Consider the following 19,953-nt stretch of genomic DNA (forward strand, 5'->3'; position numbering starts at 1 on the left):
CGGCCTTAGATCACGGTTTTCTTGTTTTTGTGGGCCGAGTCATCTCTGCACATACCTGTCTATGCTCCCTACGCTCAGAGGCCATGAGGGCATGGATGCTCCTGATCCAGCTTAATACTGGCTCCTGGTGATTAAGCCCAAGAAGGTGTGGCCCTCGGGCACCAGCTCAACCTCTCAGAGCTCCTGAAGCTATAGGCTGGCCTGGCTTTTCTACCCTCTTCACAGCCCTGCTGGCCAGGGTGGTACCTCTGCCTTGATGGTAACCTTTTCCTCAGCAGCACCCTCTGCTCAGGATCACTGCTCACCTGTCTCCCTCCAGGGAGTTCTTAGAGGGATTATTACTATGCACCTCAGAAAAACGTTCATTCATTCATTCATTCATTCATTCATTCAGCAAGTATTTGTTGAGTGCCTCTGTGGTGCCAGACACGATCCTAGGCACTTGATAACACCCAAGCCCGAGACACCACTCTGCCTAAGGAAACCCCACCCTCTGGTTTGGCCTCTTCCAAACCATGGCTCTGACAGCCCCGGACACTCCAGCCCCGGACTCCAGATCGTCTAAGCTGTTTGCTCCATTTTACAGCCTAGAAGCCGGGTCCTGGGTCTCCAAGGGCAGGATTCTCTGTGCTTCCTTGTTTACTGTCTATTCGACCCATTTGCAAAGCAATGCTCGTGTGACCTGGGCAAGCCTCTCCCTGTCTCTGGGTCCCTGGGCCTCAGCCTCTGGCGGTGGAACGGTGTAGCTGGATGAGAAAGAGACTGCCTAAGGCCATGTCTAAGAACTCTGTTCTCACTGCATGTTGCCTTTAAACACTCTTGTGTGTGCCACATCTTCCCAGCTAGAACGTGTGCTCCCCTGGGGGGAGGGAGGGGCAGAGGCCATTAACACCCGGAGTCACCCCCTGCGCCATACAGATTGCAGCTTACGCTGTGGGAGCTCAGCTGGTCTTGGGTGGCTTGAAGCAGACGAGGCCAGGCTGCTCTTTTTATTTTTTAATGTCTCCAGTGCCTGCAGCCGAGGGGTAGAGGCAGGCAAGTGGTTCAAGGCCACAGTCCGCTCTGGCATGGGGCACCGTGACAGACCCAGGGGGACAGCCCTGCCCTAATCCAAACCCACGCATCACATTGCTTTTTCAAACATTAGGCCACAGATGAGCAAAAGGCTATCCTGCTACAACACATCACTACTTCAACCAGTCAGACAAAAGCCCTGGTGCAGGAAAACCTCTCTACAGAACACTGTCCACTTTAATCAAAAGAATGGAAACCCCATGCCACTCCACAGATGTCTATTTCGTCTGATATTTGAGTCCAGATATAAATTTACATATGTGTGCAAATATCAGAGCTAGGTCCCATACTTAGGAACGTGGGCTTCTGAGTGGGTCCACCTGTTTTTAACATTTCTTTAACAGAATTTGCATTTGCCTTAAGTATTACATGAGGGAATCAGGCTCAGACAACACACTCGCCAGCCACTGACCACAGCGAAGCTACTCTGTGCCTCAGTCAGTCTTCGACCTCATGGAATTGGAATGAGGATTACACAAGCCCATGTCTGTGAGCGCCTAGCACAATGCCTGGTACACAGCACGTGTCTTTTTAAGAACCGACTGAGGAATCTCAGAAGGAAGGCGGGGGTGGGTGGGTGGCCGGGAGAAGTTAACCGGAGAACTTACATGCCTATACGCATGGCCCACGGACACAGACAACAGTGTGGCCAAAGCCTGGGAAGGGCGGGTGCGGGGTGCAGGGGGTCAATGGGAAAAAAACAAAGGGGACCTCTGTAATACTTGCAACAATAGAGATTAAAAACACACACACAAAAACGTGTCTTTTCAAGAACCCTCCTCACCCCCCACATATGTGCTAACACTCACACTGGGACACCATGGGGAATGAAAGTATGATGACAAATGTTCACCCCATTCATGAATTCTAGCCATGTTCCCTGATGACGACAGAGGCTGGGGTTTGGTAATGTGTTGTAGACATGTACCTTGTACATACATACATGGTAGGGGCTGCTTTCCACAGCAGGTGGGATTTCCCCTGGCCATGGACACAGAGAGGAGCGCCCCCCCAAGGGTGAACAGGGCAGTAACGACCAAAGCCACATGATACCAGGGGCACATGGCGATGAGAGGGCTGCAAGGAGCACTCCCTGCTCAGCAGTTCCTCAATAACCCAGCGTCCCCAGCCCCATCTGGAGGTCACGCTCCTTCCTGCTGTGCTTCAGGGAAGCCACGGCCAAGCTGAGGCACCTTCATCTTTGGGAGGCACCTCACGTTCTCTGGCCAGCACCGTCCACGATGGGGAAGGACGAGGAAGGGGTGTGCCAGGGAGGGTCAGGGCACCTGCTTATAAAAAAACCACCCACCCGAGGCTGGGGCCAATCTGGCTTAACTCTCTGGCTCCTGACAGCCACAGGCCGAACCCAAGCTGCCTTCCCTCGGCCTCCACACCAGAAAGTCAGAGCCTGCGTCCCGCCAGGGAGCGGGCTCGTCACCCCTCCCTGAGGCCACCTGGGCAGCAAAGCCGAACCAGACGGCAGCCGCTGACTAACCTGGGTGCGGGGTGGGAGCAGGGCCAGCGTAAGCAGTGTCTCGGCGGCTTCACTCACCATGCAGTCATCCGCGAGCTCCGCGAGGCGTGTGCGGTGCTTCCGACCCAAGCGCATGATTTTCTTCCACGTGTAGTAGTACTCCACGCACTGAGCCACCGTCTTAGACTTCACCTGCGGGGGCCGGGGCAGGGTCAGCTCCGAGCAGCAAGCTCTGGCGAACACGTCATTTGGTAACAGGCAGCAGGCTTATGCGGTGGAACAGAAGGTGTATCCAGAGAGAAATCTCCTCACGCCTGCTCTCCAGCCAGCCAGCTCACTCCCCGCCCCGGCAACACAGCTATCGCCCCTCTTACTGATTTCTTGGACAGCATTCCAGAATTCCTTTACTATTATTGTCACTACGACGAGGGGCCCAACTCCAGAAACTACTGGCTTGAGGGAGGAGGGCACACATCTCCCCTTCTCTAATTTCCCAGAAAAAAATTCTGCTAGAAACACGATAGATCGGTCAAAATATACATGAATAACTTATTTTAATTGTGAATCAGAAGCCCCAGGTCTATTTATCCCAATAGGATGCATAAGTTAAACATTTTTAAGCATATTACCAACAAGCACAGAAGCACATTTTCCTCGCAGAAGGTAGCACATGCATGTTTTGCAATTTGATTTTTTTACAGTGTAGCCTGGGGACTTTTTCCTGTCAGGCCTCTGAGAGCTCATTCCCTTTTGTAACCCATGAAGCAGCGTGCTTTTGCATTAAACGTGCTGGAATGTGTCTGGGTGTCTGACTTGCTGACCTTCAAAACCCATCTATGAAGAATGTTCCTTAGTCATGGAACAGGAACGTAAGGCAAAACTGTAATGACAAAAGCTGTTTTCGCAGGAAACAAGCCTTGCTCTGCTCGCCCCAAAGGGGGAAAGGTAAATGTGTTTTAAAGAGAAAAAAGTCCTTTCCTTAGTACATGTACCTCTAAGCTCTGAGTGCGGTTGGATAATGTGGGTTTTCTGGAGGCAGGTAAAAGCTGGCGGTGCCCTTGGGGCGGGAACAGGGCCACCGCACGGTAAGATGAGGACACCACCAGGAGTCTCGTCTCCTCAAAGCTGCCCCTTCACATCCACCTGATACCTTGAATTTCTACACTAGAATCGCCGGGGGAGGGGCGGGGGGAGCGGAGGACAGTGTCCCAGAGAGCCCTGGCTTAAAAACCCATGCTTCCTGACAAGCACGGCACATGAATCTATCCTCAGTCAACAGGTGTGAAGCCTGCAAGGAAGGAGGCCTAGGCCTGGCCAGTTTGCTCAATGGTTAAAGACCCGGTCTCAGGTTCAATTTCCGGTTAAGGGCATGTACCTCAGTTGCAGGTTCGATTCCCAGCCCCGGTTGGGTTGCATGCGGGAGGCAACCAGTCAATGTGTCTCCCTCACATTGATGTTTCTCTCTCCCCATCCTCTTCTCCCTTCCACACTCTCTCTAAAGATCAATGGAAAAAGTATCCTTGGGTGAGGAAAAAAAAAAAAAAAGTAATGAAGCCTAGGTCAGGTGACTCAAGATCAGAGCCTGGAGCTGGCGCAGAGAATGTGGTGGCCTCCAGGGCAGGGAGTGGGGAGTGATACAGATCTGGAGACAGGCCAGCTGGACAGAAAGTCTACCTATTTAGATCTCTGTCCATCAAGGCCCTCAATTAAAGACATGTACCCAGCTCACCCCTGGTACCACTGGCCCAGCTCGGATCCAGGGGAGCTGTCACCTGTTCTCTGTGGACCTGAACACCTTCATGAGCATGTAATGAACATGCTCCGTCACTCAGCGATCTGCTGAACTCACTTAGAGTCATTTTAACTTCTAGCCTAAACTACCTCTGAGCCAAGTAAGGCCGATTAGGTTTCCATCTGCTGCATAAAGTGCTACTGTGGCTACTAGTATGTGCAAGAGTTCCATTCTGCTGTGAAGTGCTGTATATATACATAAACCATCATTTTTACTATTACTGTCATTATGATTAGGAGCCCAACACCAGAAACTACTGGTTGGGGGGAGGGCACATCTCCCTTCTCCAATTTCCCAGAAAAAAAATTCTGTCAGAAACATGACAGTCATCAAATGCCCATGAAATAAATTATGTTAATTGTGACTCAGAGGCCCTAGTTCTATTTATTCCAATAAGAATGCATAAATGACACATTTTTATGAAGATATAAATAAACCCCCATCACTCTCAAATAGTCTATGTCCTCCCCCCCTTCCCCGGTGACACTGGGGCCATGCCACCCTTCCCCAGCCAGGCGTGGAAGACACCCTTAGCAGAGCATGAGGCCAGGAAACAAATCCTTCTACATATCTTTCCATGGACAATTACCCAATTCGGTTTCAAGCGAGCAACAGGAAAGGGCATGCTTACCATCTTCTGTACAACAATAAAGTCTTTGCTGTAAGTGGCTAGTGCTTTGTTAAACAGTTTTCTTTCTAGGGAGGTCCACTTGTCCGAACCTACGACAAAACACACGCTTCATTAAGAATGGCTCACAGCTCTCCCCACTTTGCCGTTCCAGCTTCACGGGTCTCCCCGCCTGAGTGGCTGGTTCCCTCAGTTAAGGTACAGAATGAAACTGTTCAACAAATAACAGACTATCCATCAAACTTCTTTCTGAACAAAAAGCCAGTGCAGTGTAAGGGCCGGTCTTAGCTGTGGCCTTGATTTTAGCACATTACTGACCCTAAGACTCACTTCTGTTACCAACAAATGGGGAATAATTCTAATTGTCCCCACTTTTAGGATATTTATGAAGGTTAAAGACAATGCACAGAGTGACTAGGTTAGGAACTGGGAAACAGTGCGCGCTCGACACATTTTAGCTCCAGTTTTTATATCATGATGATGTTCACGAGTGCAGGCATTCGGGTAGCAGGTGCTCCTTGCCAGGCGGTGGATTCGGCAGTCTCCACCCTCCGGAGGGTCACAGTCCAGGGGGGAGGCGAACCAGGAAGCCACTGCACGCAAGGTGATGACCGCAATGAGGAAGGTGGAAGTCAGGTGCCAGTGGGGCGCCAAGGAGGAGCACACGCTCAGGTGAAGGCCGGGGCACCCGAGTGGAGTTTCCAGGGACACAAGGGAAGCAAGTCGGGCAAGGAGATGGAAGGGAATTCCAGGGAGAGGATGTGTGTGTGCAAAGCCAGAGGCAAGCAACGAGAGGATGCATTTCATTCCTTCCTTCATCTACCCATCCACTCAAGAGATGCTTATTAGGTGTTTACTACATGTAAGAAGCTGTGCTGGGGGGAAAAGCTAACATTTCTAAAGTGCTTACGATGTGCCAGGTTCTAAGCACTTCACAGAATCAGTCATTTGGTTCTACCAACAACCAATATGGGTATTACCAATACCCATCGCACAGCTGAGGAAATGGAGGGGTTTGCGGAATAAGCAGCAATCCAGTGTGCTTCAACTACGGGGCTGCCGCAGAGGGAGAGCAGGTGATGCGGGAGTGGGACCAGTTCCTGATAGACCTGCAGACCAACGAGGAAGAGGCCCCCAAGGCTGGGCTGGTGCATCTGCTTTGCTGGCTAAACTTGACATTCATGTCTATTTCCTCCCTAAAGGAGAAAGCAGCATATGCAGATGGTTGTAGAGAATGGTCCTGGGCTCTTTGGGGCAAAGACATAAGGCCTATTTCGAGGGGCTTTGCAGAAAATCAGCCTCATTCTTCAGGTTGTTTGAAGTCTCCTATCTCTAATTCTTGGGATGGTACGTGGATGCGTTTTTGACATTCCTCTACTTCTCGAAGCTGTAATTCCCCAAACCATGCTATTTTTCCTCCCAACCAGGACAAGCCCAAGGTTTCCACTTTGCTATGGTTGATTGATGGGGCTTAAATACAGGAAACCCGAGTTGCTTCTTTGCTTGGAAGATCCAGCCAAAATTAGTGAATCCGGTGAAACCACTCCGGGCAGGCAGGGGCTGACGATCCTGGAGTCCGTGACTTAGTGATGTACACTCAGATTTCTGGAATAAACACCCCTCTGTGTGGGTCCTCAGGCCAAGAGCTCTGAGTCCTGACTCAGAATATGCTCTCCAGAGCTGGGTTGGTTCAACCCCCGAAGAAATCAGGGCCATCAACGGACTTGGTTGATTTCTTTACTTCTAGAAGGAAAGCAGTTTTCCGATTCATCCTCAGCAGAAGGCAGCATCTTCCATAGGTTCTGGAGGCCGGGGCACCCCTGGCTGTGAGAGCCACGGCACAGAGAGAAGAGGCAGGCAGGTGGAGAAGCTCTGCAGGAGTGGGCGTGAGCGGGGGAGGGTGGCGGGATTTGGGCCCTGGAGCAGGCCCATCGCCATTCCTCAAACTCTGTCCAACATTCCAGGCCTTGGGGTCCCAGCTCCCATATGCCTAGCTCCCATATGCCTGTCCGCCCCCCCACCCCAGGGGCAGAGACGGAAAGGCAGAAAGGATGAACCAGCAATGTAGAGGACCAAACGAAGAGGAGTCATGGATCCTCTCAGGTGTCCATCAAAATAGAGAGCTCAGAGCAATGACGGTGGAAGAGAATCATGACGGGGACGTGTCACAGCAGCCGAGTCCCGGGAAAGTTTCTAAAGAGGCGGATGTGCTGCCGGCTGCAGGCCCAGGGTCTGTGCAGCTCTGGGCTGCATCTCAGATGGGGAACCAGGGACATTCTGTTGATGAAAACCCCTACCTAGGTCAACGAGGATCCTTTCCACGGTCAGCCAGACCGTACATTTCCCGAGTCTGAGTCCAGCTAAGACCTGGTGAGACACGAGCAGGGCCACCCAGCCTGCCTTGGCCAGCGCCGTCTCTCCGGTGGACACGCTCTTCCACCCCACGGGGGGCTCCCACCTGGTTACTGCCCACGCAGCCGGGTTAAGTTCCCAGGTCAGTCTGTCTCCTTGTGAGAAGCATGCCCCTTCGTGTCCCCAAATGGCTCGCCAGCTGCAACCCTACACAGGGGAGGGGACTTCCGGGACCATCTGTTACGGAGGATCCTCAAGCCTCGTGCGACTCCTTGTGGTGCTAGAGCTGCTGCTCTGTGGCGGGGTCTTCAGTCTTCCCCACCTCAGAGTGCTCACTCCGCACCCAGGCCCTGGGCTGGAAGTCTGCCCTCTCGCGCCGTCCTCGTCTCCCTCCCATTCCCAGGCTGCAGCGGTGGGGGCAGGGAGCACGCGCTCAGAGCAGACAGCCACAAATCGACAGGCAGAGGCACCCTGGTCACGGGATCCGCACCGGGCTGAGAATCCACCCCTGGGCGGCCGGACTGAATTTCCAGGTTAAAGCCTGTTACACAAATATAACACCTGAATGCGTGCTCCCCAAATAATGTCGCTGAGCTGTGACACAAAGGGGTGAGTTTCACCAGGAGACCAGAGGCGGTGGGCCTGGCTCTGCCACTTACTCCCCCTGTGACCCCAGACAAGTTTCCTTAACTTCTCCCAGTCTCAACTTCCTCTCTTGGGACATGGAGATCGGGACAGGCACTCTGTGACTGACAGCATTTGGTCCCGAGGGAAACGTTGGACACCTTAGCTGGCTGGTAGCGATGGGACACACGCTGTCTCCTGTGACCCTTGCATGAGTGGCACTCAGGACGACAGCGGGGCTTGGCCAGTGTTCCCTGCTCTGTGTATGAATGAACAACAGCCTTCCTCCTGGCCACCCGTAACTCCCAGCCTTCCACTCGCTGCCCCGGATCGCCAGGGAGAAGCGCAGGCATCGCTCGTCCCTGCAGTCTCTGCTCTGACAGAGGAGCGCTTCCCTCGTTCTCTGACAAGGTTTGCTAAGCCAGCCCTGCTTGGACTGTGCGTCTTGGACAAAGTCCAGGAGGAAATGCAAAAGCGAGGCAGGGGGCCGCCTCAAATCCTCCGCTGGCCTTCCTCTCAGATCCCCGCTGTCCGCGCAGCAGGCACACAGTGAGGGGCTGACAGCCCCCAGCGCTCATTTGTTCTACCTGAGATTCCTGGCTCTCGGGCTATTATCAGCAGGGGCCCCTAACAAGGCGATTAAGGCTAATTACAAAGAGCCTAATTAACTGGAGGAAACTGGCGCTGGAACAGTATCCAGAGGAAACATGTTCTGAGTGTGCGTTGCCGGGAGACAGGCTCTGGACCGAGGCTAAATTTGGGGCAATCCATAGCAATTCCCAGCGACTGAAGGGACACGGAGAGAAGTCTGGGCACGGCATCTTTCAAGAGGGCCTTCCTGTCTTCCTTTCAAGATGAACAACTTTTACTGACACTGTTATTAGAGTTATGTAAGGAAGATATTCATTGTAAAAAAAGGGCTGTTTTTACGCCAGATTTTCACTTCCGCGAGAGGTTTTCCATCGTGGGGGGAGGCTGGGTAACTGTTTAGGGGTGCAGGGTGAAGGGGCTGCTCCCACATTCCCTCCGGGGACACGCGGAGGGAGGCCTCAATCCGATTCCAGAACTTGAGCTTGTCCACTAGCCCAGTTCTTTACAAGGGCTGCGTGAGGCAGAGAGAGAGGAACGGTTGTCACCTCCTGCCCTCCAGGGGCCCACTCTGCAGCCAGAGACATGTGTGAGGAACGCCTGGAAAGTGACATCTCAGCTGTGTTTCTTGAAAAGCATTCTCTTGAGTATGTCATTCTGTCTCCTCATTACACTGGGGCAGCTTCCCGGACAGGGAGCACGCTTCCCCCCGCCGATGGGTGTTTATTTCCTCTGGGCCTCCCTCCTCTCTGAGCCAGGTCAGGCTTCAGGACCCAGTGACCAGCGGGGCTGTGGTGGGAGCCGAGAGCGGCTTCTGTTGAACCCTGGCCAAGAATTGAGGGCCAGTTCTGACACCCCCTCCACTCCACACCCACCTGCAGGAATGGCCAGTTCAATGGAAAACCAAGGATGCTGCGGGCTCTCTAATTGTAACCAGGCGTCTTCCCACCTGACCCACCAGGCTTAGCCCTCCCCACCTAATCCACCTGCCGCTGGGGAGCCGCTGCCAACAACTGCTACCCAACCTGAGTGGAGGGCGCCGAGAGGGCTGGACTGGGCGCCTTGTGTGGATTAAAGAGCGCAGGGAGCCGCTGCAATCGAACTTTCCTCCGAGGATCTCCACAGGGCTCCTCCGGCCCCGGCATGCAGCCCCCAGACCTGGGCGAGCTGCCCACCCACACCGATGTCTCCCCTGAGTCCCGGCATCAGTCACTCTTTCCTTTTCTTACTGAATTTCTTGGGATGGGGTGTGAAAGGGAAGGCCATGAGTACAGTAAGAGAAGTGATTTCCACAGGCTTGTGTCTCTGTCTATCTCCCCCAAATGTACAGCCTCCCTCCCTGAGCAGACTCTCTGCCTTCCCTCCGGGGCACAGGCAGCCTGGGAGATCCGCTGTAGCCACCTCTCAGGACAACTGGGAGAACGGGAGTCAGGGTGGGGACACTGGCCACAGCCACAGAGACAGAAGCCAAAGGACACCCAGGAGATGGTGTCCCAGTGAGGAAGGGAGCTGACAACAGTCCCACCGGAGAGCAGCCCAATGGGGTTTGGCACAGAGGCCAACGCAGGGGGACACAGGGGTGGGATTAACCAGCACCCGGAGCCACATAAGGAGGGGGCAGGGAGGGAGTGGCTGGGAGCTGGGCATGTGAGGGGGTAAGTCCTGTGGCCTCCCCTGTGGCTTGGAAGGGAAATGTTAAGGGAATGGAGTCAGGTCAGACTTTACAGACCAGTGACCTCTGCCCTTTTTGCTCATAATTCTAGAAGGTTCTCTGGCGTCCAGTCTGGATCACTTCTTGGAGAAGGCAAAGGACTGGCGGACGTAGAGGAGCACTCTTTTCTTGGGGACACACAGCTGGCAAGATACCAGCCCTTCACACCGCAGCTCCACCTCTCTTGCCTCCAAGGGGAGAAATGATTCCAGGAAGAAACGGGGTCCTTCCCGGTCTGCTTGTGGGCTGCGGCAGGGGCTGGGTAAAGGTTAGCTGGGAGCCCCCAACTCCAACAGAGCGATTCATTTCAGCAGCGTGTAGGGCCCTCTCATTTCAAAGTTCTTGGTATTATCTTAGCATTTTTGTTTTGTTTGGGGTGGAAGGTGGCTTCTAGTCCCCACCTTTCTAACCTTTTTGATGTCATGTCACACATAAAAAATAACAATATTTGCTTGGGAAGAACTGGAGGGGATGAGGGTCTCAGGTGAGGCTGTTCACAGCTGGAGCTGACCGGCCTGGGGGCACGTCCACCCCAGCCACCTGCGGGCCCAGAGCAGCTGCCTCTCCCAGCGGATGGCTCAGAAGCTCCTTCTCATCAACCAGCCATCTCACCTGCCATGCAAAGAAGCTGAGGCTCCAGGAGGCTGGACAGCCTGTCAGGGTCTAATGGGCAGCAACTGAGACTTGGAATTAGGAGAGGATTACACTGTTTCAGTGGCAGATCAGGGAGAACGCCCACATCTTCCTACCCGCACTCAGGCAGACCCCCAGCAGGAAATGATGGAGACAACATTAAGAGACTGCTGGTTAGGCCACCAGTTCAATGATGGCTTTCTGATCCCTTGTGTCTATTTTGTCCCTGGCCCAGTTCCAGCGGTGGCCTGTGTGCTGGGCTTGCTGTGCTCAGGTGAGCGGCTTCTGAGGCCTCTCTACCCTGAGATGACAGGCAGGAAGGCCAACGCATGAGAGGAGCAGGTGAAGTGAGGCAAACGGTGGTGGCGACAGGAGGCCCACTGGGAGCTCCAGCACTTGAAAAGCAGCCCTCACCGCAGGCCTACCTGGCCGTCTGGACCAAGGACTGGAAAAGGTATTCTGAGGTCCCCAGACCCACTAATGTACTTAGCACCTACCTATGCAGGGCCTGCCCAGGGCACCAAGGAAACAAACAAATGATGAATAATCAAGGGGCACTGGAGGGCCCAGCCTCCTCGGAAAGACAGAACCCAGGCGGGTTCGTCGGGACCCTCAGAATGGATGGGTTTACAAGTTAATGGGAATAAAATGCTGACTCATGTGTCATCTCTTAGGCTCCCCAAACTGTCTCCTTCTCTCTCATAGTGCTCACTCTATTCAGCGTTCAAAGGTGCTTTCTCCCTCCCTCTTATTGGTGATGCCACCGGTAATCTAACCCTCAGGAGACACACTCACGTGTATGTATACGTGTTTTGTTTACATATGCGTATATGCACCATTTCTCCTGCTCTCAGTGCAACCCGTTGTTTAATAACTGCCTCCATCTCAGACTCTACACTGCATGACATAGGAATCTGACTATGTCTGTCTTAGTCACCGTTTCATCTTAGCATAGTCCTTGTACACAGTAAGTGCTCAATCCATAACTGTTAGATAAATGACAAATAATTGCTTCTAGAACATGCCAGGCATCTGCGCTATATATATTATCTTGAATCTTTACAAAACACCACAAGAGATGGAGCATAAGCCCCATTTTACATCTACTGACTCCAAAGCAGAGGGGCTGCTGCGCGTTGCTGCCTCTGTGCTGTATCCCACACGCCCCTCTCCCCAGACGCACAGGGCTCCCTGCCACATGCGCAGGCGCGGTCCGCTATTGCCCAGCTCCTGGCACACCCACAAGGGGCAGGAGCCCAGAAAGACAAACACTCAGCAGTGCCCAGCACACACGGCTGCCCCATCAGCTACCTCGGGAAGCCTGGAGATCAAAAGCGCTGATGAGGACTGAACCACGCTATCTACCATTAAAAAGGCAACAACCAAACACGCCAACAGCCCACTCGCAGGAAGCAGGGGGCGCGGGGCTGCGGGCGACCTACCGGCATAGTGGTAATTGGCTAAAGGGTGACATTTTAGCCTGACCGGCTTCCGCAGCAGCAGCGTTTCCAGAGCAGCCTGCAGACCCGTGGGAGAGAAAAGGCGAGAGTCAGTAATGGGTCTGTGTCCCGAGGAGACCATCTGCCTAAGGGGGCACAGGGACCGGCACTGCAGAGTGTGGGGTTGAGGGCACTAGAAGGCAAACCAGAGGGAGACCCCCTAATTGGGAGTTCCTTTCTGGTCAGCACCCCACAGGGCTCGCCACTCTAACCATCCCCCAGCCCATGCCTGCAACCAGCTGGTCAGGCCTGAGACCCCAACCCCCCTTGTTGGTGAGGGCCTAGTCTCAGAGAGATGGTGGGGCCCCCTCTAAATGCAGGCTGAGTATCTGGGGAAAGAGTCTGAGGAAGTGAGTGGGTGATTTGAAACTGTTTTTGCAGAAAAATCATATTTCATTACAACTAAACATCAGGAGCTATATTAGTGATAACTGTACTAGACAGTGTCCTCCCAGAGAACCTAGCTACATACATCCTTTCAAATCTGTCTCCTTTAGCCTCGCTGACTGTTTAAGAAAAACGCTGCAGGCGGAGTTGAGCAGTGGATGGTTGACGGGCAGAGCAAGATCCAGCGTCGTGGTACTCCAAGTGTGGTCCACACCCCAGCAACACGGGCATAGCTGGGAGCCGGTGGCAAAGGCCCCACCTCCAGAACTTTGGAATAAAAACCTGCACTTTAACCAGGTTCCCTGAGTGACTCAAGTGCATGTTAAAGTTCGAGAAGTGCTGCTCCTCAATACTAATCTGAAAGGGTTAAGGCAAGTTCCCCAACATTCTAAAAAACCCTTGAAGGGTATCAATAACCTCACGAGAAGGGAGCATTAGGGCACTTGCTTACTTTCAGATTTTCTTGAAATAAAAAAGCAGGAAGCTAGACCTGGTACAAGAATCATGTATTTACTGAAGAGGAAACTAAGAGTAGTGTTTGAATGACATCGCCTGGAGTCCAGGTTGAGTGGGCAAATGGTCAGCTCTGATTCTGGAGAGATGGCACCAAAGTTCTGGTTTGACCAAAGAACTGTGTCAAAGGTGCGAGAATATGCAAACACTCCATTTTGGTTAAGAGGGGTTTTCCTACAGGCTTTTAAATCCTGACTTACTGAGATAAGAAACAGGAGGTTCGCTGACGGGACATCATCTCATGAATTAGTTGTACGGTACATGGGACAACCCAGAAATTTGGGAAAATACTTTTCAGAATCCTGGCATGAAGAATATGAACTGTGAAGACGACTTTTCGTGGCTCCTTACCATCACATCACCTTTGGCCTCAAAGAGACAGTGCAAAGCAAATTCAGAATTGGTCCCTCCACCTGGCAATGCACTTGAACAGCACAAATTCAGGAGATTCTCCACTGTGGGGAACAAGAGGCCACTGCATCAGAGAGCTCAGTACCATGGAAAAACACACAGGTCCGGGAGCCAGAGACCCTGTGAGAGAATCAAGCCTTCCTGCTCACTTCTTCCCACATGACAATATAGTAGAACATCGTTTCTCGAACATAATTCTTTCCGAAAGACTGTTCGAAAACCGATGTGTTGGAAAACCGAATCATCTTTGCCCATTGGAAATAATGCTAATTGAATTAGTATGTTCCAGATCCTCAAATGATTCCGCTTTAACCTTTCTTATAGACAGTACATACCTAACGTACTGTTTAATTTATAAATAAACACGTCTTTTCTTAAATTTATAGAACCATCCCCTACTAGCCTTAAACAAATTTTTCATATATCACTGCCTTGGAAATGCTATCACCAACTAACTGCTTTTCCTTTATCCAATCAACAACAGTTTTTCTACGTATTCACTTGCCTGTGATTGTTTTGTGAACACTTTCCCACCCTTAGCAACTCCTTTTTAAAAAAAATATATTTTTATTGATTTCAGAGAGGAAGGGAGAGGGAGCTGGAAACATCAATGATGAAAGAGAGTAATTGATTGGCTGCCTCCTGCACGCCCCCTACTGGGGATCAGGCATGTGCCCTTGACGGGTATCGTACAGGGGACCCTTCAGTCCCAGCAGGCTGATGCTCTATCCATTGAGCCAAACTGGCTAGGGCAACATTAGCATTCTTGATGGCCTCTTTATGTTTTAAAATCGTGATTTCACCAGCAACAAAAGCATTCTCTTTCTTTGTTTGTTGCCTGAAGGATGCTTTTTGTTATGCTGAAGTATCAGTATGAAAGGGCTGTCAGGTCAAACACTGAAGTTTTGGTCGACAATAGAGACATTTTTAAGGGGGAATATCTTGGTTGAGCACCGAACTGTTTGAGATGGGAGACGTTCGAGAACTGAGGTTCGACTGTACCTCTTTGCTGGAAGTCGTGGTTTTCCAGCTCTGGCCAGGGCTTCCAGACCAATGTGGCCTTGTGTGTGTCCTGGGCCACGGCAGAGACATCCTGCAGATCTGGGATCTCTGCTTGGAATCTCAAGCCAATGTTGATGCGCCTTTAATGACAAGAAAAACAACAGTGTGGTCTTCAATTAGAGGCCAAGGGCCACTGTTAGGAACTTTAAAAAGAAGGAAACCAGTTCCTCTGCAAGAAGAATGCAGGGGCATTTCCTAAGTGTGACCCTAGATTCCAGGCGTGGCCTTTTCACTGGGATAAGGGACAGCTTTAAGATTGGGGGGCGATGCTGCGGGAAGCAAGGGAGAAGTCAGCTGGGCTTCATCTCTCCCTATGACTGAGAGATGGAGGGTGCTAACTCCAAGGGAACAGCTGCCAAGAGCATATGGATACCATTCAACCAGGAGAAACGGGACAGATACAAAGTGCTTATTCATTTTTTATCTCTTTCAGGACACTCACATAAACCATCTATCTCATCTGAAACTATCGAAGTTCTGTGACATAATCAAGGCAGTGAAAAATATTCCCATTTAATGAATGAGTTAACTAAAGCCTACAAAGGTTAATTTGATTAAGATCAAGTAGCACAATGGGGCTGGAACTCAGGTTTTCTGATTCCCGACTCAATCTACTCCCCACTCCACCTCAGGGCCTCTTTTCTGTGCTCCTCCATGCATATAACCAACTTTTCCTTCCACCCACGACTCAACAAGCTCATCGGGAGGGCTGGCCAAGAATCTTAGGGAGGGGATGGGGGAAGCAAAGACATTTGGAAGAAGCCTCGTAGAGAGCTGGGCACCCAGAGAGATGGAGAGAGATGCGTCAATGTCACTGGAGATGTGGAAGCATCTGACCACAGCCCCGATGGCCCATGGAGCCAGCGATGGGGACGCTAGGTTCTCTGAATCCAGGGCTTCAGGCTTTATTATGCACTTAGTCTTTGGCAAAGGCCTTGAAACACGAAATTACAGAGAAATAATCAGGATCCTACAATTTCTACAACCTCTCCCTCAGTGGCCACTCCCACCCCAGACCTATGAACTCCACTTCTCAGAGCTCCTCCTCCCTTTCCTCAGCTGAGGCTCCTGTGCTACAGAAGAATTGGCTTTTCCTTACGGTTCAACATCAACGGTCTGCTCGCCAGGCCCGGGGGTGACTGTCACATTGCTGCCATCGATGCTGTCTGAAGCACAAAAACCAGAGTCACTGGTCAACAGGGGGAGGGCGCTCAAGAAACTGGAGCAAATAACAGTTACCTATGCAGTCACAGCAGAGCCCTCCTACCCCGCCCATGCCAGTTCCTCCCAGTGGCCTCCAGGGAGCTGGACGCAGGGTGGTGCTAACTGGCTTAGGGTCTTAGGGTAACCATTCCCACACAGGGGAAAGGAAGGCAGCTGCCTGCAGCACTCTGGTCTGCTAAGCTGTGTGTTTCTATAAAACTATTCTTGCTCCAGAAAGAGATCCCAGCCACGGGTCTCTCCATCTTTTTTTTTTTCTTTTTCTTTTAATCTTTATTGTTTAAAGTATTACATGTCTTCTCCCTACCCCCACCCGCCATTGACCCCTGTCTAGCCAGCCCCTGCCCCAGGCCTTCCTCACCGTATTGTCTGTGTTCAAGGATTATGCATCTATGCACACAAGGTGTTTGGTTGATCTCTTCCCTCCCACTCACCCACCCCGCCCTCCCTCTGAGATTCCCTCCTGCTAAAACGTGAGGCCTGGTCTTGCAGAGCATACCTGGTCCTATTTAGACATCTTAGCACATTTATTTGGGGCGCCTCCCTGGATTCTCCAGGGCACCGACTGATTTAGTGTACGCACAGGTCACCTGTTTCCTTAGCCCACAGAGGCTGCCATTATCACCCCCTTTGCGTTTGCCCCTGGCTAGACCGGGATCCCCTGCGGGTAAGCATTCCACGCTTTTGCAAATAGTATTTCTAGCAACCAGCACCGAGCCTGGGCCACGGAGGAGACGGGCCACAGAAGTCGGTGGCGCAAAGAGACAAGGACAGAAAAGTGAGACCCCCCAGTGCAATGCCCAGCACAGACGGGGCGAAACCCCCGGGGTCCCCGAGGGGCGCAGGGGTGACTCACTGGAGCGACACAGCAGCACGCGCGGCGTGGGCGTCAGGGGCGTGAGGGGCAGCTGGGCGTGGGCGCCGGGGTGCCCCGCGATGAGGACATTGCTGAAGAGGCCCGAGCCCTGGCGCACCGGGCTCAGCATGGGCGGGGGCGTGTAGGGGGGCAGCTCCTGGGCGGGGTCCAGGAGCAGGTGGTCCCCCAGGACGCGCGGGGAGCGCAGCTGGCTCTGGTAGAGGGTGGCGCCCGAGTGGGAGGCGGGGCCGGGGTGGAGGGAGGGCGGCGGGATGAAGAGCGGCTGCGGGCGGTGCCGGAACTTCTTCCTCTCGGGTGCGGGTGCGGGCGCGGGCGCGGGCGCGGGGGCCGGCGCGGGTGCGGGTGCGGGCGCCAGCGGCGCGGGCTGCTCGGCCTTGGCGACCCCGGGCGGGGGCTTCCTGGGCGCGTCCTGAAACGGGAGAAGGAGCCGGTTCAATGCTCGCCCCGCAGGCCGCTTCCACAGCCTGAGGGAAGGGCAACCTCTATGCAGCCGGGGACCCCCTGCCACGGCCTGACCCCAGGGTCCTCGGGCTGCACCCAGCAGCCCCGTCCATGGTCGGACGAGGCGAGCTCCGGTGGCTGCAGGAGGAGCAGCCTTGGGTTTGGAGGAAATCCCGAACGTCTGGAGCGGGCGGGGGCTGGTCAGAGCAGTGGTTGGGCAAGAAGGAATCAATTCGCATTCTTTATGGCTTATCCCGCATTCCCATCTGCGGTGTGGAATCCAGCCAGTGGCCCTTGAAGTCCCCAAGGCTCCCTGAGGGCAGGCTTGGGGGGCAGAGAACACGCTGGGGGAGGGGCAGGATCAGCTACGAGGGCAGCTGGGCCTCGCCCGGCTCCCAGGGCCGGCCACCCACCCTGGGCTCCCCTTCCCAGGTACCCTGGGGGCTGAGGAGCCGTGGGTGCTCTTGAAGGCCCCTCTTCGTGGGCTCCCCTAAAAGCTCCCCCCGCCTCCGCCCCCCACTGCTGCCCCCACGCCGAGGCGCATCTGTGATGCCCTCTCCCACTCGGCTGCCTGTCAGCAGGCGAGTTCCCATCGCGGCCGCGGAGCCCAGCCCGTTGGAAGGTCTGCACACGGGCACATGTATAGTAATAAGTCAACACATGCACGTCCATAGGTAAGCAGGGCATGCCAAAGCTGGACAGACAGGCTTGGGTGGTGTGCCAGCATCAGCCCACGAGAACCCAAGGCTGGGTGCGGCTGGGCGGGCAGAGGTGAGGTTGGGAGGGGCGGTGGAGGTACCTGCAGGAAGGCTGGGGGCAGTCTGAGGTGCCCTCCCCGGTCCTGCAGGCCAGTGCCTGCCCCAGCTGCAGCCCCTGGCAATTCCTCAGCCCAGGCTGGTGCCCGAGTAGAAGGCAGCAGGGGCTGATGGGAAGGGCTGGCCATGGTCATGTGACCAACTGCCTCCAGGCCATGTGACCCTCCCGAGTCCCCTGTCCTGGGCTCCTGGCTCTCTAGGCCCCTGTGGCTGCCTGCAGCGCTCAGGGGGCGCCCTCCTGTTTCTCCCGCAGCTTCAGTCTGTCCTCTGGGGCGCTCCCCGCCTCTGGGGGGCAGTCTAGGGAAGCAGGAGGGTGGGGAGAGGAGGAGGAGCAGAGAGCCCCAAGGCTCCCAGCTCATCCCCAAGGGGCTCTCCTGAGGTCAGGGGGCTCTCCTGAGGTCAGAGGCCTCAGGCTGCCTCCTCTCCGCACCAGAGGGCTCTTCTCGGCCTGAGGCTGAGGCAGTGAGGGGGGTGGGGGAGGAGAGGAAATCCGTTGGGGAGCAATCCTGAAATTTTACACCTTGTTCCTGGGTAACGAATGAGGTCATCTGAGCACGTGCAGAGCTCACATGACTTCAATCCTGCACCAGAGTCCAGACCTCTGATCCCAGGGCCAGAGGTCCCTTTGGGGCTCCTCTGTTGAGCCTTTGGTTCTGTTCTCCTCCAGGCAAGGCTGTGAGACCTGGGCCGGGGAAGCCACCCCTAGTGTCCGGCCTGGATGTCACTTGAGAGGAAGCAGTGACAGTGTTCCACCCCACCAGGCTATTGAGGCTCTGGAGGTGGGGCCACACACTGAGAGATTGCAAAAGCTCTCCCGTGAGGCCAAGCCCTGGTCTGGAGAGAACCCGGGGCTCTGAGAGGGGAGGGTCGCAGCCGCCTGCATCCCAGCTGGCTACGCGCAGAGCTGGGACTAGAACTCAGGGCTCCTCCCTGGGCATTTTCATTTCTTTATAGCAAATGTCAGGACCGTGCTCACATTTCCTCAATATCACCTACAGGCTTCCACTTCAGCTTATCTCCCCACTTCTCCCTCATGATGATCTGAGCAAACTCCTTCAAACTCCCTGTCTCTCCCCCCAGCCCCTGATCACTCTGGCCCCCCCGGTGTGTTCCCCTGCACCCACGGCTTCCCTTTCTCATCTGCCTTGGTCTTTACCTCACTGTTAGGAACTGAGCTGCCTGGGGCTCTGACCCCAGGGGGGCTAGGAACCTCACTGTCTCCAGCTTCAGGCGGAGAGCTCTCCAAGGGTAGAAACAGCGCCTCTCCCACCAAATCAGGAACTTCCCTGGGCAAAGGGCGAGCTTGGCTCTGTCATTTCATCGCCCTGCCTGTGGCTGACCTTAAGTCCTGCCAGCGATGAGACTCCTTACCCCCAAGTTCTCCATCAGCCCCCTCTTCTGAGGCTCTGCTATTACACAGAGAACCAAAAAGGCTCTTGGTGGACTTTTTCAGTTCCCTTAATTACCCTCCCTACTAATCCTGTCAGCCCCACCCTCATGCCTCCTGGAATCCCAGCAGCTATCTGTTCTCCCAAGGACAAATCGGACCCAGAAACCACTTGTGGGGAGGGGACAACCTCAGGAGTTACAGACTCCCTGGGGAGACAGACTGAGAGACCGGGAGATCTCTGCTCCAGAGCCAGGCCAAGCTGCCTGGATGAAGCACTTGGAATTAGAGAAAGAGAATGAGAACTTAACAGTGGGTGAGAAACACAAATCTCTTTGCTTTCCTGAGGCTGGGGGTGGGTGTCTGTCCGTGGAATTACTTTGGGAACCATAACCAATTAGCTCCTCCAAAGGTATATTACGCAGGTGTGATACAGAAAATGTTAAGTATCTGGTAAGGCTGCC

At 53.8% G+C, this 19,953-nt stretch overlaps 1 protein-coding gene across 1 annotated transcript in view; it reads right to left on the reverse strand.

Moving 5' to 3' along the window:
* Positions 1–19,953, reverse strand: part of TRERF1 (transcriptional regulating factor 1) — a gene marked incomplete at its 5' end in the record, with an annotated part of 39,502 nt that overhangs the window by 13,878 nt on the left and 5,671 nt on the right. The window contains 7 exons of the mRNA XM_081093818.1: positions 2,627–2,740; positions 4,972–5,060; positions 12,319–12,394; positions 13,627–13,730; positions 14,689–14,828; positions 15,848–15,914; positions 16,826–17,255. Of these exons, the coding sequence (XP_080949944.1) occupies positions 2,627–2,740; positions 4,972–5,060; positions 12,319–12,394; positions 13,627–13,730; positions 14,689–14,828; positions 15,848–15,914; positions 16,826–17,255 (1,020 nt within the window). The remainder of the gene's footprint in view (positions 1–2,626; positions 2,741–4,971; positions 5,061–12,318; positions 12,395–13,626; positions 13,731–14,688; positions 14,829–15,847; positions 15,915–16,825; positions 17,256–19,953) is intronic.

The sequence above is a fragment of the Myotis nattereri genome, assembly GCF_964212035.1.
Source record: "Myotis nattereri genome assembly, chromosome: 6".
NCBI classification, from domain to species: domain Eukaryota; kingdom Metazoa; phylum Chordata; class Mammalia; order Chiroptera; family Vespertilionidae; genus Myotis; species Myotis nattereri.